We start from the raw sequence: 19,116 nt of genomic DNA on the forward strand, positions 1-19,116 counted from the left end.
TTAGGTTAAGGTTTAGAACCTTTTTTATGGTAAAATGTGCCAAACTACAGGTTACATATAGTAGACATATAGTAACTAATTATCCATATATTCCAACATCTTTGCACTCTGAACCATAAATAAGCTGTACATGTTGTTATTTACACCGAGAGCAAAGAACTAGTGGGAGCTCAGTTCATTGTATGTGTACACACACTTGGTCAGTAAATCTGAATCTGTCAGGGGCTGGGTTTGTGACCCAGCACTTTGACTTTGTTGTTGTATTTGTGATTTCTTAGGCATATTGAAAGGATGTTAAGTTCTAGCACTATTATCAGGTCGCCTTAAGTTTTAATTCTAGTTTAGGTTTTTCTGTGTATTCTTAGTTATGAGTGTGCTCCTGTTCTCTGTATTATAGGGTCTATCTTGTCCTCAGTGTTTTACTTTCAGTACCCCTGTGTTTAGGTCTCTCTTGTTGATTCGTGCTTCTAAACCATGTTTCATGTTGTCAAGCTCATGTCATGTCGGCGTTCCGTTATGTCCCGGCAGGAAGTCTTGTTTCTATGTTCATTGTGCTTAGTGTTACTTTTCATCATCTTTTCATCATCGTCATGATATTAATTTGTGTCAGCTCTTTCCCCATGTGTTTCTACTTCCCCTGATCACCTCCTGTGTGTATTTAGTCTGTGTGTTTTCATTCTGTCCTTGTTGGATAGTCTGTGTATTTACCCACCACGTCACATCATGATTAAACCTTTCACGATTCTGCTCAGGTTATGTTCATGTTTCTTGTCCCTGTTGACTATTTATGACTAATTTTTTCCAAGTTACGCTCCACGTCCATCATTCAGGCAACACACAGTCAGCTCCCGCCGGCCATGACAGAATCTATATAAAGTACATTTAATATGACTCATCCTCCTCACGTACTCTTAAACAAGTCAACATAACCGACCCCACAAGTTGGTGCGATTTAGCTTATTTAGGCAGTGCCACAGTATATTTCCTTTTTGTTTACACATTGATCACATTTTAAAGTGCTGACATTTTTAAGCCCATGAACATTGTAGGGTCTTTACCTTACAGTATAAAGTGACTTGTGATTTGGTGCTGTATAAATATAATGGTCCCTGAACTTAGCACTTGGTACAAGAATGTGATCTCACACTCGCTGGTGAAAATCTCTGAAATCCCCCTTTAATTAAATACCTCTTGTTAAAATGAATACGTATGATTGTATGATTATGATAACTGATATCATGATCTGAGATTACTGTGACTGCTGAGCTCAAATCACACTAATTCTCCACCCTGTTGTGCTTATTGTCTTTTTTAAAAGTTGCTTTCCTGTTGAAATAGTCACATGACTGAATGACAAAGCATGTGCGGTCAGCTGATGATCGTCTGTAAGTGTCGACAGTTCAGAGAACGCTTCAGAACGCCTGTGGACAACGACGATAATGGCATCTCCCAAAAACTGTAATGAAGCAATGCCAATCAATGAGAAGACGACCGTGGTTCAGGGGGTTGGGAAGCGCATCTGTAACCGGAAGGTCGCCGGTTCGATTCCCAGGCTCTCTGTCCTGGTCGTTGTGTCCTTGGGCAAGACACTTCACCCTACTGGTGTTGGCCAGACGGGCCGCTGGCGCGATATGGCAGCCTCGCTTCTGTCAGTCTGCCCCAGGGCAGCTGTGGCTACAACTGTAGCGTGTGTGAATGTGAGAGTGAATGAACAGTTCTGTAAAGTGCTTTTGAGTGCCTTGAAAAGCGCTATATAAATCCAATCCATTACTATTATTAAGACATCAGGACTCTGAGACCCATCACACATCCAGTTCTGTTCTCAGTGACAACAAATTAGGTGGATCAAAGATTATCTCTGTGCCGATAATTCCTGCAGCAACGTGACGAATCGGCGCTTAATCCTCTTTACAACAACGGCCGGTGGGAGTGAGATCAGATCAAGCTCTTAGAGAAAAACAAATTTCTGTTGTTGGGCATGGCCCTCGTCGCACAGATGATACAATAAAAGCATAAGACCCGTGTGAAATGCTTCCAAATTAGCGGTGAACGCGCACAGGGCTCGGCTGATGACAACCAGATTAGTCACAGATTACACCAGCGTGCCATTGACACAAAGATCATTTTTCCCGGACGTGTAGCGCAAGGTGACACTTCAGGCTGAATTACACTGAAACTGTGAACTCTTCGAGGAGGAGTCTGGTTTTGTTGACCTTAAACTGGAGAATAATCAAGTTTCAGATAGTGTAATTGTTACGGCACAAAGTGTGGGCTGTGGGGGATTTCTGACAGAGTAAAAATAATATCAACAGATTCTGTATAAACATTTAAAAACTGATCGACTGACTGGTTTGCTGTATACAGAGAGTGAATGTGATATTTCTATGTGATTTTCATTTCTTGTTGTTTACTTGCAGTTGAATCTACGTCTCCTATAACTGTTCAATGCTTTAACATAAGTGTCATTTCTGACCCTGAAGACATATGTATGTGTATTAAATTATAGACTTTGATTTCAATGATCATTCTGCTGTTAATTATTCCATAATCAGGCCTCTTGTTTTCAGATTTTTCAGTAATATTTCAAGCGTTTCTGCACAAATATAGCATATTTTCAAATGTTTGTTAAATTGTAACAAAGTATGAAAAAAACACAATGGTTTTGTTGGTAATCACAGAGCAGTTAAAATTCACATTATGTGCTGTATATATGTGAACTTTTACATTTTTTAGTTTTTAAATCATAGAAAAAGTAACAAATGTAACTTGGTTTGTACAGTTTGTGTTTTTAAAGTCATTTTTGCATACAAATATTTGAAAACCAATACCACTGACAATATAACATTTTAGAAATTTAGAAATATTTGTTATAGATAAAGGAAACACACGTATGAGACACTCAAAACATGATCCCTGTAGAAAACTTGAGGAGCTGATAAATGACAAGAGTCTGATTTTAGTGGGATGTCAGCTCGGTGCTGTGACGGTTAATGTGCTGATGCTGTGCTCTGAATTTCCCCCTGAGGGATAAAGAGTTTGATTGATTTACATTATCGCGTCTACACATTTTATGCTCATTTTACAGGCAGGATTAGTGTTTCCTGCATGACATGAAATTAAATGTGAAAAGCAGGTCAACAATAAAGTTTCTAACTAATGAACTTTTGGTTTTGTGGAACAATTTTGGAAGTCTGTGGACCGTCCCCTTTTGATTCATGTTTGTTTGCTTCTCCTTACTTAAAGAGATGGACTCTTACGCATACAGCACTTTTCTAATTGAGCCCTAAAAGTGCTTTTTAGTACCAGCCTCATTCACTCAGTCACACACACACACACACACACACACACCCATATCTATGCCTAAGTGCCTTCCCGAACATTCACACACACTGTGATGGATGCATCGGGGGCAACTCGAGGCTCAGTATCTTGCCTGAGGACACTCTGACATGCAGACTGGAGGAGCCAGGGATCAAACCAGCCCTCCCCGTAGATAAAGACACTAGCTGCCTCCTTAAATGGCCGCCTAAGCTCGGTTTTCTGAGACTGCTGAGCCCTCAGCTTTTGAAATATGTGAATAAACAAAGGTTTCATTAAATCCCTGGATGATCCGCAGGCGAGAAAAGAATAATCAGCAGTTATCACACAGCTGGAACCTGATGTTTAAAGGTCCAGACTCATAGCAGCTATGGTTGTAATCCAAGCTCAGCGGGACACTTGCTCCCTGATTTGAGCCTCACAGAGTTGTCCCCCTTTATGTAATCCTGTCCTCTTTGTCCCCATTTTCCCCTTACCCCTGTCTGATCCCAGTGCAGCTGTGCAACATACCTCTCTGTGTCTCTGTGTAAGACAATTAGCACTTCTCCCATGCATGCCATTTTTATTGCAAAACTGAAATTAAAACCTGATGATGGGAGTAAAACGCCTGAGATCAACAACTGGACCCTTCATCTCAGTATTCTTGTGTTCTCAGCACACACTATGCTCACCATTTGTTTGAGTCTGCTCATCTTATAATTATTATTCAGCTCAAACCCCAAAATTTTAATATGAAAAGTTACACAAGTTACGTGTGTCACTGAAAAACAGAGTCAAACTGAGTCAAACTGACCCGTTTCCCAAACACACTGAGAGAAAAGCTGCGTTTTGAATATGTCTTTTTCTGCTGCTCCACAGAATACCTATTCATCGAGTCCAAACATCTGCCAGGTGTCTGCCCCATTTGCATAAACGCTTGGGCGAACAGATCAGATGAGTCCTTTTAAAAACCCACCTGCTTTAATGTCATTACAGGCTCTTCACACTGAACGTGTAGATATTCTGTTTCTATGAATAACCCAGCAAACGTAATGTTCCACCTACCTGTCTGACTGACTGAACTGCAGGCAGAATCAGGAAAAATGCATTAAGGCTCGAGGAGCCGGCGTCGATGTCTGTGGACACTTGACATCTCACCAGGCACAGCCACTACAGCCTGGCACGAGGATAATACAGCACACACACAATTAGAAGCAAGCTCTGCTGTGGACGCTTGACTATTTTGGCCTTAATTTCTCATGTTGGAGACAGAGACTCCAGCTGTGAGTTACCACGGAGCGCCTTTTCTAATAATATCTACATAATGCTGTCTGCCTGGCTTGTAAAAGTCCTTTTGCTGGACTGCGTGACAGCTTCAGCACCACTGAAGAAGGAAGACATGCAGAGGTGCTGCTCGTGTTTTTTATAGCTCCACAACACTGACAGCCCTGCACTGAGACAACGTGCACAGCAACAGGGTGACACTCTAGATACATTCATACGTTTGTTTTAATAGTTTTTGGTATTTGTTGTATAAACTGAGAGCTCTACTCAAATAAATAATGGCTTTGAGTATTTTACAGTATTTATTTATCATTTATTTGAGTATTCAGTATTTACATGTTTACATGTATATTTTCTATGTAATTTTGTTATAAAAGTATAAAAGATATATAAAATTATATATATATATATAGGGGTGCAAGAATACATATAATTCACAGTTCGGTTCGTTTTCAATACTTTGGTGTCACGGTTCGATATTTTTTTGATACAAAAAAAATGTTCATGCCTATTTTAAGTTATTAAAATTATAAATATTTCTTTTAACTCAAAAGTACAGTTTTTAAATTAAATGTTGCTGAAACATCAAAATAATAAAAAAATAAATGTATCCGATGGAGAAATCACTTATCTGTGGAAAAGAGAGTTTATTACAGAGAAATGGCTCTTTCCAAAAATAAAAGCTATTTTGTCAACAGCAATAAAAGTGTTATTTGATATATAACATTTGATTTGATATATTTCAGCTGCATTTAACTTAAAATGATCATTTCACCCCTCAGACTAATATATGTATATATATGTATATATATATATATATATATATATATATATATATATATATGTATGTATGTATATATCACTCTTTTATCCAGGTAAAAGTCTCACTTTTCAAGAGAGCCCTGGCAAAGACACCAGAAATTACAATAAAAATATAACTGATATTCAGCACAGTTATCACAGGCATTTGAAACTTGCAGTAACAGATGAGCAACATGCATGCTTCCTGCATTTCCCATAACGTAAGCATCACCAGAAAGTGTCCTCTACAAAGTTCTAAAGGAAACAAAAAATCATGTCCAAGGCATTTACTCTGATATTAACAGTACCACAGTAAACAGTGGTCTAATACTGCAGACTGTATCTTTACTGTAAGTATTATTATTTCAGCCTCAGAGGTTCTTTCTGTCACGGCTGTTTGATATGTAAACACACACACGTCTATAGTTGGAACAGGGCCACGAGGACCGAAGAGGCTCACAGTCAGCTGATATAAGTGGCACACAACCCTCGCCTAATCTTCTCCGGCTCTCCGTGATCAAAGTCGGGATTTGCTTTAATTATTTCAGATCAGCGCTGGCCCGTGCTGCTGTGGAGAGCTGCGGCCAATGCTGAGGCAGCAGAGGAGAAGGAAAAACAGCTGAGTTGCCCAGCGTCGGTGTCTCATATGCACACAGCGAGCAGAGAGAAACGCCAGAGCAAAGGAGAGGTGTGGGCTAATGCAAGACTCCAATCATTAGCCCTAAGTGTTCCTCATTATGTTCTTAAAGCCTCTGAAGACCCGAATCCTTAATTGATCTCATCCTGGCGTTTAGTAACACTCGGGAAAGCAAAGGGCTGCTCGCTTCCCTGGCACTAACAGATAGGCTGCCTCGCCCAGCAAACACGTCGTACCCTAGATGTTTAAGCATTCAGCATTTTAATGTTCATATCAAACAACATCAGACTGACGTGTGGTTTTCATACTTGCATGGAGTTCATTTTTTAGTCTAGGACAGGGGTGGGGAACTTCAGGCCTCAGGGGCCGGTGTCCTGCAGGTTTTAGAGCTCACCCTGGGTCAGTACACCTGAATCAAATGATTAGTTCATTACCAGGCCTCTGGAGATCTACGAGACATGTTGAGGAGGTCATTTAGCCATTTAAATCAGCTCACACGTCTAAAACCTGCAGGACACGGGCCCTCGAGGCCTGGAGTTGGACACTCTTGGTCTAGGATGAAGGATGTGAAGACAGCACGAGGCTGTTGGTACTGACGTGTTCTGGTTTCAGGCCATGTGCTTGTGAACAGTCAGGTTTGAGGATGCTGTGGCTGCATGCAGCAGTCTGTGTTTGATATTCACAAATGTACGAGAATGTGTTAAAGTTGAGCAAAGGCAAAGCAAGGTTGTGAGTTTGATTCCCATCAGGAGCTGCTGTGTTTAAAATGCATGTAGTCATGATACTTTGGACATAACTTGCACATAACTACCACAGCAGGAAGCCTTATTGGTGCTTTTTCTTAATATTTTGTTTTTTTTTCTTTACATTATCTCTTACTATCTTACTATCACATTCAAGTCATTTTTATGTTTTAAACATGATATAGAACTTTAATGCTCAATTCAGCAGGACTGTAAAATGCTCATCTTCCCTTTTTTATTTAAAATTTAAAATAAATATAGGATTTCATTTTCAGATCTGAAGGTTGTGAAAACACATCCTGGTTGTCATATATTCTCCGTCTACTAAACCCATCGCAAAAGGAACGAGCAGTGTTTGCCAAAGTGGTCGTTAAACCGAGTTCTAAGTCAGAAAAAACTCTTCAGAAACGCTCCTCTCTCATCAACAGCTTCTGCCATCGTCCAGCAGCACTTTAATTTCAAAAGTGCACAGCAGCTCCCGACATTTCCAGGAATTCACCTTTGCTTTAACTCAGTTACAGCTCTGAGAGGCCATTGATAATGTACTCTGTTAGTTATGGTGAAAATCTGTCACTGTCTGCTGATCAATAATGTATTATCGTATATCAAGTTTTGGAAATGAACCTGCCCAGAAGTTCATTATTGCAGATGAAGTTGAACTCCACCAGAGAAGTCGATTGTTTTTTGTTAGACGACTCAGGGAAATTGATCACAGGAGAAAAATATATATGTTATGATTTGTTATGAAAGGAGATGCAAGTAATAAATATCGGCTACAAATAAAGAAACAGCCTGAGGGCAGACGCATAAATGAAACAGTTGCTTTAATTTGGCTGAGCAGTGAGTATGCTAACTGACAAGGGATGATTTCTAGGACTGCTTCCTGTAGTGCTCTAGTGCAAATCTCACCCCGCCTGCTCTGCTCCAGGTCTGACCCCATCCCTGAATTGCGAACCCTAATGACCAAGTTCACAGCAGGAAGGCATAAAAGACATCTTTGTCCCTCTGGGGATCAAAAGAGGATTATTGAATCCTGAATTATGTGCAGCAGTTTGCAGCAGCTAAAGCTGATAATCTCCTTTGTTCACTCCCATCCTTCACTATCAATTGCTGATGTTTAATACACCCAATAGATTTTATGGGAGCATTCCCAACTCGGAAAAGAAAGCCCAACGGTGTGCCATCAAATAGTTTGATCCCTTCATTTTGTGTTACTGTTAGCTTGTAGAACGAAGGTGAAAATAATCAGGATGGAGGAGATTTTATTGTGTGAGTGACAGCAAGGTTCAGTTTTTGATGTCCAATTTTGCAGTTTGCAACATTCAGAGGCAATTTGAGGCTTTTGTGCTTTTGATATGTCAGCAGACTAATTTGCTTCATCTTTCCCCGGCTTTGGATCTGCTGTGGAAGTCAAATCAGAACGAACCCCTGGGAGATCCTGGACAACAATTCTGGGTAAAAAGTAGAAACACGCTTTATTTTATGCTTGAAATGACCCCGAGTGTCACACATCTGCTTTCTCTGGTAGTTTATTATTTATCTTTCACAGAATTCTTTCTTAAGTACAAAAGGAAACATGAGGGGAACATTCTGGGTTGCAGTGCAGTCTACAATATTTTGATAAAATCCTGTAATGATCAGTGTTGGGAAGGTTACTTTTAAAATGTATTCCATTACAGAATACAGATTACATGCCCCAAAATGTATTTTGTAAGGTATTCCGTTACGTTACTCAATGACAGTAACGTATTCTGAATACTTTGGATTACTTAATATATTACCATGCTTTTTACAACAACGTGAATGTACTATTGCTGTGTGATTTATTACTGTTACTGAAGGTCCGCGACTCCGAACTGTAGTAAAGGGACCTCTGACTAATACGGTGGGGTCCCTGTCGGCTTGTAGCCGAAAAATAGCTTTACTTTGTTGTGTGGGTCAACTTTTCTTGCGAGAGACAGAGAGAGGCGTTGAAAGACTGCTCCAACGGAACTTATTGTTTTCGGAGGAAAACACGAACACGGTGTACAGTTGAGTCTTAATAGCTTACTTACAACTGGGCTCGTCAGGCTCTCTTCTTGGCTGAAGTGGTTATTATTATATTTACATGCTTCCAGCTCCCGTTTTTGCTCGATGACAACTCGTACCTTTCCACTCGCCTTTTTCTCCCTCCTCGCGCTCACAGACCCATAACGTGTATGGCAGTCCATTCTCCCAGCAGCACGGACTACACTGCCCATGATGCTACATTCTTTAGAGCTATGCTTGTAGCATTCTGCCTGTTAGCTTAGCACAACAACAACAACAACGAAAAGGCGCTCTCTCACCCAGGAAACACACAGTCGCAGAGAGAGAGAGAGCGTCGCCCTGTAACCATGGCAACCGTAACGCTGCCGCCTGGAACAATAGAACATAGCTGTCAAACAAAACCCAAACAGTCCTGACCCGCGACAAAACGAAACAGGAAAGTACCGCAGTGTAATCCATTTATTTCAACAAAGTAACTGTATTCTAAATACCACCTTTTTAAACGGTAACTGTAACGGAATACAGTTACTCATATTTTGTATTTTAAATACGTAACGGCGGTACATGTATTCCGTTACTCCCCAACACTGGTAATGATACAAAAAATCTGTTTGATAAATATGAAGCTTTGTCTTTACTTCAGAGTGCTCCAACACCATTCACCGACTTCTTTAAACCAAAAAATTAGGAATTACGAAAGAATTAGGAATAAGTTTAAAAAAATCAAGTCTTCTTAACCAGTCAATGACGTATTTCTTTAAATAATATCAATCAAAATGACATGGTAAGGCTGGATTTTTGTTTTGCATACTCTTTGGGTGATAACGTTGCACTGCACCGTCTCATCCATGTTAGTAGTTCAATTAATGTGAATTATCACTGTATTTCATTACCCTGTATTTATACATGTGTAATCACAATAAAGTTGAATCCTAATCCTAATCTGAAGCTGCTCTGGATGAAGTATAGACTAAAGGTATTATTTACTATTTTAAATATATCTTTTGCATTTTTGGTTTTACTTAACGACCAACGGTCTAAAGTTGCATGAATTTGCTCTGCATGTAGGAAAATTGGAGTTAGACATTAAATGTTCATTTAAACAGACTGTTAGGACCTCCAATTAATATATTTCACTTAAATAGTTTCTGTAATTTTATTTAAAATGTTTTTATTGATTGACTCTTTAATCCTTTTAATTTTTCAGAGCGTTCCAACACCGTTCACTGATTTATTTAAACCAAATCTCTCATCCTTAGGAATAAGCAAGAAAAAAAAATCAAGTCTTCTTAACCAGTCAATGTTGTGTTCTTTGGAATAATATTGATCAACATGACATGGTAAGGTTTAGGGCTGTGCGATATGACCAAAATCTCATATCCCGATATAAGAATTCTATAGTCCCGATAATGACATAAATCACAAAAATGTAACATTTTCTGTACATTCTGTGAATCTCGGGCAGCTTGACTTGCGGGAAGTGTTTCCAGCTGCGCGTCATGTACCTGGGGTCGAGTGTTTTAACCGATGCATGAAACTATACATATACTATTTAGACGTAAGTTGTAACGGCCGCCGTTTTCTTTGTGAGTATTTATTACACGGCGTGCTGCGGGGAACAGCCTGTTCTAACGTTTGAATCCAAGGTTTATTTTTTAGCACCTGGCGGCTCTTTTTTACTTCTCATCCGTAAATAATCTGCTCTTTCACGTGATTCAGTTTATTTTGAAAAGTCTCAACAGGATCTTGAGCTTTATTGTGAAAGGTTTATGTGGAACATAAACAAGTGGACACGCGATGGTGTTAAATATTAATATTAATATTAAATATAAGAGAAAGAGAGAACTTAATGAAGAAATTAATATAGCCACTACAGTGACCATCAAAACGATGAAAAAATATTGCCGTAAACAGTTTATTTTGCGACACCACAAAAAAAACGATAGCGTAAAATGAAATGATAGACGTTTTTATATCGCCATCAGATATATATCGTTATATCGAACAGCCCTAGTAAGGTTGGATTTTTGATTTGCACTTTTTTTCTGCAGCAGAAATTAAAACATTTCTGGCAAACAGCCTATATGTAATGTTTCTCCTTCTTTTTTTTTAACACAAGTTTTTAACATAATAGCATCAGTGGTGGGCATGGATACATGAACATCATGAATTTTAAGTAATTAATTAACTGCAGCAAAGCAGTTTGAAATGAGTGAAATGCAGTCTGAAGTTCTTGTGCTGTCTGCACAAGAACTTGGAGGGAGCATGTGTTTATATGACAATATCATCAGCACAAAGACGTAGTTTTGCTGGAATATTAGAAAATAAAATAGGTCCCAATGGTCTAAATGTATTTGCATCAGAATTTTAGTGAGAGTCAAAACTGCATCTAATTCACATTTATCAGGTTAAGTATCCACTTAAATGTACATTATATTCATGAACGGTGCATCTCGTCTTTTTCACTTCAAGTTCGACCTTGAACTTGAACCCAGGCAGACGTTCATTTTCTCTTCATGCTTTAAGTTCTTAGACAGAATCAGAATTTGTTATAGGAACTCGCAGGGAGGTCTGTAATGTGACTGTAAATATAGATGACAGCCGGCACTGAGTCACAACACTTACACAGCTAATGAAAGCCAGAACTAGACTGAAGTGAAATATCACTCCAGGTAACATGACATTCGTGCAAGTCATTCTGTCACGGCTTTGTTTTTCTGGCCATCTACGTGAAAGCTGACCTTTCATTTAATGAACAAACCACTGAGGTCAGTTTGTCCTCTTTAAAATGTTCCTCCTCTCCTAGTTTCCACTCTACCCCTTTAAAATACTTCAATTTAATATCAGTCTGACATCCGCTGCCTGAAATCACTTAAGAAAGCCATCGAATGACCTTCTCTAAATTGCCAGATTTCAACATCAATTTATTTCATGAACTGACAGAGTCGGATTTAATTTACTCTGAGACATGAAGGAGGTGAGCAGGTCGGAGTACGTCCCGCTCCCAAAGAGAAGAGATCCCGACATACGGCCGCCTCGTCAAGGCCAGCTCAAGGTTACCTTCAAGCAGCAGGTGACTGTTTCCACTCATGCTTAAATCCACTGCTCGGTGTTTCCATTTAAAAAAGATTTTTATTGAAAATAGAAATGTACAGAGGAAAAGGTCACTCTGCACATATCATTCAGGATAGAGACTGAAGGCTGGTGCTTTTGTACATAATAACGACACGTGCAAGCACCCGCAAAAATCGGAGGTGATCAGTCTGTGTTATCATAGGGAGGCAGATGTGCAGCTGATCAAAAAAATAAAGGGATGCAGTTTGTTTCTCTAAGAAGCTGAAAACCTGAAGGTGCTTTATTTGTTGCAGCAGCGATTCAGCAAATGAAGCCATAAAAAAACTGAGTGACCCTTCCTGCAAATCACCCCCGATGCTTGATTGGCTTTAAATAACTAAACTGTCAACAGAGAGGCATCTAATTCTCTTTTTCCTGCTCCAGCACACCTTTAAGATCACAAATAACTGTATAACTGCATCTGAAACCAAATATAAATAAATTTCCCTCGAGAAGACTTCATGACAAACTGTGCACATGTTCCAGTTTTAGGATGATTGGCTTCTCCTTTTGTAAAAATAAACACATCGATATGTGTGGACAGAGGACAGCCGTCCCCAGAGCTTCCTATAAGATTCTGCTGTTCCAACGACCTCCCACCTGGTAGAAAACCAATACGGCAGACATGTCGGCGGCTGTTTCGATGCCTGTCAATCACTGTGAGTGACTGATTGGCATTCCCTGCTGGTTTGTGCGTTGGCATTCTCTAAATGCAGCACTGACCCGTTTGATTAATCGTTCCTGCTCGAGCGGTCAATAGAAGCAGACGATGTGCCGCAGGACTGAGGAGCACGTGGTGTTCGGCTCGTGCACTTTAAGTCTGTTCCAGCGATTCAGGCTCAGATACGGTGTGATCGTTCATGGGTAACGCACAGCAACATTGCTGGAGGTTCTGAGCTCATTTCCATACAGAAATCAAGAAATTAAAGGGAAATATATTTTTGTTATTGGGATTAAATGATGGAGTGATGCTGATAGAAGAATAAAAATACAAGTATTTTTTGAGGGTTATATGTGAGAATATTGTTTATCAGTTTGTTGGCATTTTCTTTTCTGCTATTTAATATTAAGAACATACCCCGGGCATAAATCTCTTTGCTTGAATCCAAAATTTACAGCTCACTTCATGCAGTTTGTCCTAAAATGTGCTGCAAGAAATTATGAATGAGCTTTCAGCAGTAGCTCAGCATCTCTATGAGATTACTGTGATGACAGAATACGAACCCTAAATGATTTTGATAAACCTGTAACTCAAGAGACAGAATAACAGATTGAAATGTCAGCCTTACTGTGGACATTTACAGTATGTTGTACTTTTACTACATAAGCTATTTAAACTGCTACCTTTAAACTGCAGTTTCTCAAACGTCCAGCTGGGGCTCCAGCAGTGACTCAGTTCCATACATCTCTAATTCCTTCATAACAACTATGCACACACCATACATATACAAACAATAACTTACTAGTTTACATTATTTTTAAGGTTTGATTGACAGCTGTAGCCAATGAATAGGCTCTTTGACTCTGCTCTAGTATAAGTGAAGCATGACTTTATTACTAATGATAATGTTAATTAATAGGTATTTGTTCATGCGCTGCACCTGCACAGTTTATTGAAGCAATGAGATAACGAGCGTTGGCTGATAATGTAGCACTGCACCTTCTCATCCACAGTAGCAGTTCAATTAATGTGAATAATCTGAAGCTGCTCTGGATGAAGTATAGACTAATAGTATCATTTATTATTTTAAATATATCTTTTTTTGCATGAATTTGCTTTTCATGTAGGAAACTTGGACAGCAAATGTTCCTGTGCGCTTTAAACAGACTGTTTATACTTTTATTTAAAATGTGTTTATTGATTGAGTCTTTAATCCTTTTTAAAAAAAAAAAAAATTTCTATCATAAATTTCGTGCCGACTGTCCACATAAATATCCGAGCTACGCTGTGTTGGTACTGACTGTCATTTCTAGAACCTTCCTAATATAAACAACGAATTGTTCATGAGATGAGGAATGACTGAATCTTAGACTGGACAAACCTTCACGGGTTTACAGTTGTAGCTGCTGTTGCCACTGATAAAGTAAAATAGTTTCTTCCAAAACATTTTAGTCCCAATTTTCTTAAAAACGTCAACTGATTAGATTTAAAAAAGGAGACTTTTTCAGGGGAAAAGGACATTATCTCAGATTTGAGCCTAATGCAAGATGAAACAGGTCGTTAGATGAATGTTTCCTGCAGGTCCAATCTAAATTCCTAGCTCTCCTCTGCTGCCTGTTTGATGAATACTACGAGTGTGGACAGAGCCAGTGAGTGAGCGAGATATGTGCAGGCATTAAATGTGTATTCATCAGGTCTGGCCCCAGCCATTGACGGGCTAATCAATGTTTAGTAATGAAGCTGAATGTGGAATGAGGTGTGTGTGTGTGTGTGGGGGGGGGTCAGGATGGAGGAAAGAGATATCAATTAAGCAGGGAACTGCAGAGTCCAGGCGTGAGGAGCTGAGACGGCAATATCCCAACTCTGCTTCATTAACTAAACAGTGTGCACTGAATGCAAAACTCCTGCAGCCCCCTCCTACAAAAGCACCATGTCCCTCACGGTAAATGGCCGCCTTATTCACTGGAAAGTAGTCACTGCAGCAGGTAGAAAAACACTAGTGATACTCGACATAATGAAATCCCGGCGACGTGCAGGGAAATGAGATCCACATGTGATGCAATAAAACGAAACGTGCAGGAACCTGCAGGCTGGGAACGCGCACAGGACCCAAACACGTTAGCAAATAATATTGAGAGATAATATTATAATATGCATTCAGCGTAAATTGGAAGAAACAGCTGGTAACTATAAATAGGCTCCTTTTCAGTTTCCAACATGCTGCACAGAATCAGAAAGCCGGCTCGTTTAACTGTGACATTGGAAAGTAGAGTGCAGTTTGAAGCACTTCTTATGTTTTCCACCAGTTAAGGCGCTTCATACTTCTGCTCTGCACAACTGTCTGCAGAAACTACTGTATCATCTACGGGATTTGGAGAATGAATATGTAGTTGCATTGAATAAGACTTGAAACCAGCCGCTGAGACCATTTTTACTGAGCTCACAGAGCAGTGGGCTCGTTTCTCATAGACTTCTATACAATTGGACTCATCTTGGCAACCTAAAAAAAAAATCTGTGTTGGTCATCTGGTCAACAATACTTCCAAAGCAGTAATTCAAATAATAATGATTATATAATGGAGGGTAAAGACTGGTTTGAAGTTTTTCAGCCCCAGTAAAACTGTTCAATCTAAAAAAAAAAACCATCTGAGCATCGTCACCTCCATGTCATCAGCTGACAGAGTGTCATCATCTGCATCACCAAAACAATGGCTGCCACTTCCTGTTCTGGTCAGGTACAGGATCATTTAGCAGGTTTGTAAAAGGGGGACAATGACAAACAGGGAGCCGGCCTGGAGATGACCTGGAGATCTACATGAAAAAATATGTTTGCATTGAATGGCTGACAAAGTACTGTCTATGAATATGTTTTATCCCATCAACAGAAACAGTGTCCCTGCATTTTTCCTCTTTGGCTGTATTATGTACAAGGAGCTCGATTACTGGATGTCTGTTAATGAAAGAAGAAAACTCACAATAAGCGATTGTCTTATTGAACCAGTGAGACAAATGGGAATGTGGATTTCCAGGATACAAGGCTGCTCCGAGCCGTTTGAGGTATTCACAAACCTCACCATGTCCCCTCCACATACTGTCTGCTATGAGCAACACCTGCTTTAACATGACTGTCAGAGAGCACGTGACTCCGACAGGCTCCTTTCCCCCAAACATGACCGCTGACACCATAAACACACATCGCCCGCTAGTGGTCGCTTTTTCCTCCTTTACAGTCCTGTCTGGATTCACTGCAACTTAATTCAACTTCCTTTACATGCTCACGAGCAATGAGACACGCAACCCAAACACAACTTTCATAAGTTTGCACATGAACGCCCCCCTCCCCCCGCCCAACAGTAGGACTGCAAGGCAATAAAAATGCAAATTCATATTTTCCATTTTCTGAAAAGCAATGACACACACGTCGTTATTTTGCACTCATGAAGTCCATTTCATGCTTCTGCTTACCTGAAAAACACAACCGTTTGCCACAAATAGATCCCCAGCACGTTTAGTCGGCACATTTTTGCCAGTCTCATTTTGTTTAGAGGGGAGGGGGAGTGTGTGGAGGTGGTGGGAAGGGGAGGAGGGGGGTCACGCTCTGGAGAGGATGAAGTCCCCTCCAAAAAAAAAAAAAAAAAGACCAAAAAAAGCCTTTAGTGGAAGAAGAGAAGGAGGAAGATGAGGGTGAGAGGGGAGGGGGGGTCGCGGTTCTGGTTTATGACCTCCAAGGTGAACCGAAAATGTTCCACCTTTTGTGTGTGTGTGTGTGTGTGTGTGTGTGTGTGTGTCTGTGTGTGTGGGTTTCAGATCCCGGAGTCGCCGGTGCCGAGCCGCGGGATGCTCATGACCTCAGTCTCCATGAAATCATGCTGATGTCCGCTCTCACGCCTCCACGCAGGAGGGTTTTTTGGGGGGAACAATCCACTAAATCCGCCAGGAGACTGTGTTCAGGACCACGGACAGAGGCGGGCAGTGGGTACGGAGCTCGTCCGGGTTCTGGTTCGGGAGGGGAGGGAAAAGGGGGAAGAATAGGGGGGAGAGAAGGGGGTGGGTGGGGGTCTCGAGACGAGATCACGGGATCCTGTCAACTGAGCCACAGTTACATCCAATCACTCTAAAGTCCAGCGCGTGCGGTCCGCGGCGCCGACAGCGGGAACGAAACACATCCCCTCCGGTTCCTTCAGCTGTGGGTCTGCGGGAGGCTCGCGCTCTCAGGAGGGCTCGAGAAGAGTGCACGTGGGCTTTATATTCCCCAAATCCAGCGCGAGGACAGAGCCGCAGCTTTCCTCACCCACATCCTACACACGTCCCGGACCCGCACGGGGCTGCTGCTCGGAGAGGGGGGTCTGCAGGTGGAGCAGGTGTGCCTCCTCTTCTCCCTCTCCTCCTCCTCCTCCTGCTGCTGCTCGGCGGCGGCTCCCCGGGGTGAGCAGTAGTAGTAGCGGTCTCTGCAGCAGCCCGGCTCGGCTGCTCCCATTGTCCGCTGCCGCTCAACTTGGAGACTCACCGGCGGCCGCCGCTGCGCTCCCGCCCCAGTACCAGCACCGGAACACCAGCTCCGCTAAACCGAGAGAAAAAACAAAAAGCAATCCCGTCGGAGTGTCGTTAACGTGCTCGCCGACTCGTGTGGACCCGTTCCATGGCGGAAGAGAGCGCGCACACACGTGCACGGAGGTGAAACACGGAGGCGGACACAGCCTCGTGCGCTCTGGTCTGCTTTCTTGCTGCAGTCATTTACCAAACTCCGAAAAAGCCCCTCACCGCGCACGGACACGCCCACAGCGTGCCCCATTGGGCTGCGCGGGGCTGAAGGACGCCGATGATTGGCTGGGGGAGGTGTCACTAGCTGGGTATGAGCTTCTGCCCCTCATACGCGGATCCCCTGAGGAAATATCAGCGAACTTACTAAAGACTGAGCGTGCAGACCTTTAATATTCGTAAAAGTGATAAATCACGTGTCTGTGATCTGAGTTACGGGGAGGGAGAGGAGCCCTCACTAAAACACACCAAGCTGCTCCTGCTGAACTGAGGGAGGAGGCAAAAGCTCACACTGTCTGATTTCACAAATCAATGAAACAAATCTGTGAGCAGAAGAGATCAAAGTTTTAATCTGATTCATTTTTATGTTCTTATCATGATCGAAGGGCCTTCACAGTGCATCCGTTTCACTGTTTAAAAGGATTAACTTTCCTCTCCCCAACCAGCCGCGACAGATGGCCGCCCCTCCCCAAGCCTGGTTCTGCCAGAGGTTTTTTCCTGTTAAAAGAGAGTTTTTCCTTCCCACTGTCGCCAAAGTGCTTGCTCATAGGGAGTCATATGATTGTTGGGTTTTTCTCTGTATGTATTATTGTAGGGTCTACCTTACAATATAAACCTTGAGGTGACTATTGTTGTGATTTGGTGCTGTATAAATAAAACTGAATTGAATGGAGTCATGTCTGAATATGACTTATTAACACTTTGGTACCAAATACATGTCTTTGTTTAGTGTTTCTTTATTTGTCATAAGGTGCTGCAGCTTTGGTGAACTCCTCTTCACTCTTTTAGATGAAATTGATCCTGTGACGTGGCTTTGATGCAACTCGAGATGAAATTGGAGAGATTTGAAGTTTGGAGGTGCATGAGGAGGCAACTGTGAAGGGGCATTGTGGGATCATCTTTTTTATGGGCTGACTGTAATATGTGTTACTTTTTTTCTTTTTCTAAGGTGGTTATTCACTTATGTCTGTTTTCATTCAGATACCAGGGCCCTATTTCAGGAAGCCGGTTTAGAAAACTCAGAGTGAAAAACGATACTCAGGGTTGAGTAACCCCGAACTGTCCAACTCGGAATATTCGGTTTCAGAAAGGCTGATAACAAGTAGTTCAGTCAACGCGGAGTTGCTTTAACCCCAAGTGAAGCGCGCGGACGAGGATACATAAAGCCCTGATAAGCGGAGCACAGAGTAAGCGAGTCACCATGGAGACGGAGGGAAAGAAGGCGCGGTCAATGTATTTTACAGCGCTTGAGGCCGAAATTCTGATGGCAGCATATGCCGATAACATGCAAATTTTGCAGAAAAAAAGTAACACAGCCTCAGCTGCAAAAGAAAGGGAGCATGCATGGCAAAACATAGTCGACAGAGTCAATGCGTGAGTGTTAATTTAAACATTGATCTAGGGATTTCCACCCATTTAACACGTTATTTTATCATATGTTATTTTATTTGTTATTTTATACATTTTATTTTGTGTTGTGATGTGAGCGCAGGTGCAACCCAACAGGCCCCAAACGTGCCTGGCAGCAAGTAAAAATGAAATATAAAAATATAGTCCAAACAGGTAAGGTGTAATTGTATTATGAGCCATAGTGCTTGGTCTGTTTGTCCCATGTAAATCAATTGCAGTTAGAGGCTACATTAATTTTCTTTCTGTAAGCACTTATTGAAATTATCTGAGCACATTACAAGTACATATTTGCTTACTCTGTATGCTCAAATGTGACCCCGTTATAGCCAACAGAAAAAAAGCGGAGGCCCGAAAAACAGGTGGGGGTCCTCCACCACCACCAC

General features: G+C 41.4%; 1 protein-coding gene across 1 annotated transcript in view; it reads right to left on the minus strand.

Annotated features, from left to right (window-relative positions):
• Positions 1-17,310, minus strand: part of glra1 (glycine receptor, alpha 1) — a 120,872-nt gene extending 103,562 nt beyond the window's left edge. The window contains exon 1 of the mRNA XM_040043096.1: positions 16,031-17,310. Within this exon, the coding sequence (XP_039899030.1) occupies positions 16,031-16,101 (71 nt within the window). The 5' untranslated portion in view covers positions 16,102-17,310. The remainder of the gene's footprint in view (positions 1-16,030) is intronic.
• Between the last annotated feature and the right edge of the window lie 1,806 nt (positions 17,311-19,116).

The sequence above is a fragment of the Simochromis diagramma genome, unplaced genomic scaffold (genome assembly GCF_900408965.1).
Source record: "Simochromis diagramma unplaced genomic scaffold, fSimDia1.1 OVJJ01000433.1, whole genome shotgun sequence".
Lineage (NCBI taxonomy): Eukaryota > Metazoa > Chordata > Actinopteri > Cichliformes > Cichlidae > Simochromis > Simochromis diagramma.